This window comes from Cyprinodon variegatus, unplaced genomic scaffold, assembly GCF_000732505.1.
Source record: "Cyprinodon variegatus isolate N-32 unplaced genomic scaffold, C_variegatus-1.0 Scaffold1769, whole genome shotgun sequence".
Classification (NCBI taxonomy): Eukaryota; Metazoa; Chordata; class Actinopteri; order Cyprinodontiformes; family Cyprinodontidae; genus Cyprinodon; species Cyprinodon variegatus.
Genome location: NW_015152222.1, coordinates 40,365 through 45,780, shown reverse-complemented (window position 1 = coordinate 45,780; position 5,416 = coordinate 40,365). Strand labels below are relative to the sequence as shown.

The window sequence follows — 5,416 nt, the reverse complement described above, 5'->3', positions numbered from 1 at the left end:
TTTTCTACCTGAAAACTTAATTCAACAGCAGCCTCTGGGCCGGGTCGCCTCTGGGTTCACCGCGGCGGCTGGCAGGTGTTTTTCATCTAAATAATAATAATCTTGGTTTCAGGATTTGAAGTTAATTTATGCGTCAATAAACTGTTTCAGAGGAGTGATCACAGCCCTGCGATGTGTCTCTCACGGCCAGCTCCCAGTTTTGAATAATACTTTGTAATAAATACACCTTGCAGCTATATTTGCTGTGATCAGTGGGAATAAAGTAGTTTAAATATGTTTTTAAGTGAGAAAGTCCACTTGAAAACTTAATACCTGTATATAACAAACTATAGTCCGGTGCGCCTTATGTGTGTGTTATACAGAAATGGCACACATAACTGAGTCTGCGCCTTTTAGTATGGTGCGCCTTATGGTCGTGAAAATACGGTAACTAAGCTTTGAGAATCAAACTGCAAATGTAGTTGCTATTGCATCAAAAACGATGCATCTGCATATAAAACAAAAGAGAAAATGAAAAGTATCTGCAGTCTGAACGGTCAATCCACATATTATCCAACTTCTGATTGCTTTGCAAATTGCTTTTCTTAATAATTCAGGGGTCCGTTTCACAAAGCAGGATTAACAAACTCAGATTTAAATACTCAACTCTGAATTGGTCTAATCTAAGTTCGGAATCTCTCGAGTTTTCGGTTTCACCGCAGCTACTGTGAATTAGTTGAACATGAGTAGAAAAAGCCATTATCAGTGGATTTGATGAGTCACCATGACAATAGGCAACAGGAAGTGCCTATTTCACAGCACTGGAACTAGAGATTTTAATGCAGAAATGAAAGAAACAAATTGAAGAAAGCTTTTAAAAGACAGAGCAACATTGCTACAGCTGCAAGGGAGGAAGATGGCAAAGGAGAAGATTGCAGCTTGAGTAAATGCGTAGGTTTATATGAAGTGCCTGTTGCAGGCTGTTTTAGCATTTATTAAAGCACTCTCCTCCTCCTTCAATCTGAACGGTTCAAGACCGTTCAGATTGAACTCTGACAGTGGTTGTATTTAAGTAGGGATACAAAAGACAATGGCAAAAAGATAGAAGTGATCAAAATTGAGCATCAAGATCTCATGTGTGAATGTAGCCTAACTACTGTCTGATATTAAAAGAATAAAAACAGAAGGTGTGGAGCACAAAAACATACCAGGCCGTGTTGGAAGTCCCCTGTCTGGATTAGGACGAGCATCAACGGGCTCAACTGCAGAGATCAGGAACAGGAAAAACAGGATTAAAGGATGAATGGGACATTAATCAATCTTTGTATTGTTAGTGTTAGGGTACCTGACTTAAACCCAACTTCAAATACTTGTTGTTGCTCTTCTGTCTGCGACTTGATCTAACTTTCACTCTCAGAGTCTGTGGTGTTTTTTATGTGCATGACAAGCAGAATCCTGTCTTTTTTCCAAAAGTTTCAAATTTATAAAATGGCGCACAAACTTCATTACATATGCAGAGCTGATATAACTACATATAGTAAAAAAAAAAGGAGAAAAAAAGCTTCTCTTGATGCAAGGCAAAAAAGGAAATCAGGTCAGTAAGAAAACTGCTCCTTATCAATGAATCACTGATAATCACATTTAGATTACTTCAATAATCTATACTTTAAATCCCTAGTAGTTTATATTAAGTCTAACTTTAAATAGACTGTTTAGGTTAAGTATTACCGTGGTTCTCAGTGTTAGGCTGGTTGAAGCTCTCTGGGTGAATGAAGCCCTGTCTGTCAAAGCCGGGTTCCATCGGAGCAGAGCTGTACGCCTGGTCTGGCATCAGTGCGTCGTTACCATAGCTCACCCTGCCATCAACCTGCAATTGATAGATTGATTTTATTCATCTCACATTGGAGAAATTGACTCGTTACGTTAGCACAACAGTCAAAAAGAGGAAGAAGAAGGTGCCAAAAGGAGGAAAAGGTGCATGGAGGTATATACAGTACATACAGTACATCCTCATATAAATGTATACAACAGCTGAAGTCTCTTATTTAGCAGGATTATTAAACAGGGTTATTGCACAGGATATTAAATGGGAATTTATATAGATGAGTATTTACATATATATAGCTATTGCATTTGGTATTAAATATAAAAAACAGGTAATTGCACAGGGGATTAATAGTAACAGCACATTAGATATTGCACAAGTTCGTCGCATTGTAGAGTCTGTTGGCAGCAGGGATGAATGACCTGCTGTAGAGCTCCTTTTTATAAACAGGGTGTAGGAGTCTTTCCACTATAGGGGCTGCTCAGCCCCTCTACAGTCTGGTGCAGAGGGTGGAAGGTGATGTCCATGATAGATGAAAGCCTCAACAGCACCCTCCTGTCAGCCACTTCCTCCACCGATTCCAGAGTTCAGCCCAGGACAGAAATGGCCTTTCTCACCAGTTGGTTCAGCCTCTTTCTGGCCCGCTCCGCTATGCCAGGGGCCCAGCAGACAAAAGTGTAGAGGAGGGCTGATGTCACCACAGAGTCATAGAAGGTTTTAAAAAGGGGCCTGCTCACTCCAAAAGACCTCATTCTCCTCAGGGCGTTGGTGTTATGAGTCCAGTCCAGGTAATTACTGATGTGAACACTCAGGTATTTGAAACTTTCCCCAGTTTTTATGTCCTGCCCTTGGATGTTCACGGCGGAGTGAGGTGGGCCAGGGGGCTTGAGACTTTGGAGACGTGTGAAGAGTTGAGGACAGGGAGGGGGCTAGTGTGAGGTCAGTCAAACTGGATGAAAAATCTTTTTAACTCGTCTGCAAACTTCATATCACTGTCTGCAGCCCTGCTGGTCCTCTGCCCAAAGCTGGGGATGTTCTTGAGACCTCTCAACACATCTGTGACGTTGTTCAATCCCAGATTGACAGACATTACCGGACACTAGCACAGGGTGGAGGGCTTCCACTTCCAATAAACTCCCTCAGAAACTCGACTCGTCGGGATTAAGTAAGGGCCTCATGTGTTACAACTACTTAATACTGAATAAAGCGCCTTAAGCTGTGGTTTTACAGTCTTAAACCACTTGACCTTAGAATACTTATAGTTTTACAGATGCCATGTTTCACACCCTTAGCTTTAAAGGGGAACACCATTTTTTTACATTGGCCGTGGATGTCTGGGGGACATCCACAGCCAATGTAAATATAACCGCGGATGTCTGGGGGTCAGTGATTCGCCTATATGTTATGAATGCTGGCGTACCATAAAGAATAAATTATGAACAGTTTAGTTTGTGCCTTCAACTCGTTGCCCATAGGAAGACTAGGAAGACGTCACTTGGATATTACAAAACCGAATATCTTCGGAACAGCTCCAAATGACACAAAACTCATATGGGTGAGTAAAACATGATGTAATAACCTACAATCAAGGGGCCAATGTAATACATTTAATATTATTCATACAAACCAGATGGATTCCATCTGTGATTGGGAGCAGGCTGACTCACCCGCACATCGCTCTGCAGGGAGGAGACTTGCTGAGACAGCTCAGACTGGACTCTCTGCACTATGACCGCTGGAATGAAAATGAAGATCAGGAAAAGTAGAAGTCAGAAAGGGTGTGGAAGGAGAACAACAGCAAGCAGCGTGGCTGACGACATTTACTTTTTGGGATTAGGACGCTCCCTAAAGAAAACTTCAGAAAAATAAGAACTAAAATCAGTGTGACTATAAAACGTGTCGAATACATCTCCTTAATGTATCACATATGGTGCGTCTGAATCATCCACTGCCTGAAACCTGACAACAGAAATACGATTTTTCACAAACTCCCATTGGTGCAGTGACTAATCCACACGAACTGGAGTGCAGTTTAGTCCAAGAGCCACATGCTGCATCTTGGTTTTCATACAGTCATTAGACCAGCCATGTTTTCTTTGTCTATCTGAAGAAATCAGAAAAATGTTTCCAACAACATTGGGCTCCATTTTGGTGAGGCATACCGTAGGTAGGCAGAATAACCCTGTAATTTTGAAAGGAGGGTTTGGTTTAACCAAAATACAGTATTCTGATACAATGCGGGCGAATATTGTTTTATGTGCTGCTGCCCTATCATTGCTTCATAACATACATTTCTTTTTAGTAAACATTTACCCCCCACTAGCTCTTTTTTTTATTTTCTTGTTACAACCAGAAATACCAATGTGCTCATAACCACAGCATCGCTGCGGTCAATACTTATTTCTATGGTTTTTCTCAAAGCCTCCTTTTGAGGTTTTCATTTCAAATAATCCCTTTGAAAAAAAACAGGTTTCTAATTCACAGCTTCTTACTGCTTTGTGCTTTTATCATCTACAGTCAACCTTTGTCATAAATCTTTGCGGTTTCCTGCATCTCTAAATGCTGCATTAAGACAAACCTCCTTTTGGATGAGATCAGATCAGGATCATGTCAAACCAAATGGAGAGAGGTTTTGGGATTAGGCTTGTGACTCCTTTTGGTCATAGCTACTCTAGCTAAACAACAGTAAAAAAGTTGTGTGCTCCAAATAAATAGTATACTTAAAGCACCAGCAGGTGAGGTCAGACAGCGTCCTGATACTTTTAAGTAGTAATGAAACGTACCAACTTGTTTCTGGATCTCATTGGCAACGCTGGGCACCTTGTAGAGCAGACCTAATGACTGATTCATCCTCTCATCAATCACACGAAGGTGGGTCAGAACCTAGGATGCAGTTAAAATTGCAGACAATGCTTGAATTTTTTTTAAAACTGTTTTACTATCATTATGTTTCATAATCCCAATAAAAGACAAGAGTTTTCATGTAGGAGGTTCAGCACCTGTGGTCGGATCTGTGCAGCCTTCTTTGGATCGACTGTGCGGACGTGTTCGTAGTGCTTCAGTGTGTGCTGCCTGTCCTTCTGTTCAGCACGGACGTACTTCTTCAGCAGGCTCAACACCTGCCGGGGCTGTTGGAGGCAGGAATCATTAAGTTAGATGTTTTTCATACGACTGCTTCAGTTTTTGAGGGTTTTTTTAGAAGACAAACCCTAAAAACTAATACACGGTCTTGTAAGGCAAGGCAAGGCAAATTTATTTGTATAGCACAATTCAGTACAAAGACAATGCAAAGTGCTTTATATGATAAAAATATAGGAAAATAAAACAGAATCAAAGCTAGTAGGGAAAAAAATAAAATAAAATAGAAACAAAAAAGAACATTAAAAACAGTTGGACTGAAGAAAATAAAAAAGTTGAACTAATGATGTTTCAGTTGAACTGTTTAACTAGAACAGTCGAAGGCAATCCTAAACAAATGTGTTTTTAGTCTTGATTTAAAGGAACTCAGGCTTTCCGCACTTTTACAGTTTTCTGGAAGTTTGTTCCAGATAAGTGGAGCATAGGAACTAAATGCTGCTTCTCCATGTTTAAATCATAGTACCTTCTACATAG

General features: G+C 40.5%; 1 protein-coding gene across 2 annotated transcripts in view; it reads right to left on the bottom strand.

Moving 5' to 3' along the window:
• The window catches only part of LOC107104503 (amyloid beta A4 protein-like), a 27,870-nt gene that overhangs the window by 5,193 nt on the left and 17,261 nt on the right, over nucleotides 1-5,416 (bottom strand). For both annotated transcript variants that reach the window (XM_015404505.1, XM_015404506.1), the window contains 5 exons: nucleotides 4,804-4,932; nucleotides 4,588-4,687; nucleotides 3,472-3,539; nucleotides 1,708-1,846; nucleotides 1,188-1,241 (listed from right to left, as the gene is read on the bottom strand). In XM_015404505.1, coding sequence (XP_015259991.1) covers nucleotides 1,188-1,241; nucleotides 1,708-1,846; nucleotides 3,472-3,539; nucleotides 4,588-4,687; nucleotides 4,804-4,932 — 490 coding nt within the window. The remainder of the gene's footprint in view (nucleotides 1-1,187; nucleotides 1,242-1,707; nucleotides 1,847-3,471; nucleotides 3,540-4,587; nucleotides 4,688-4,803; nucleotides 4,933-5,416) is intronic.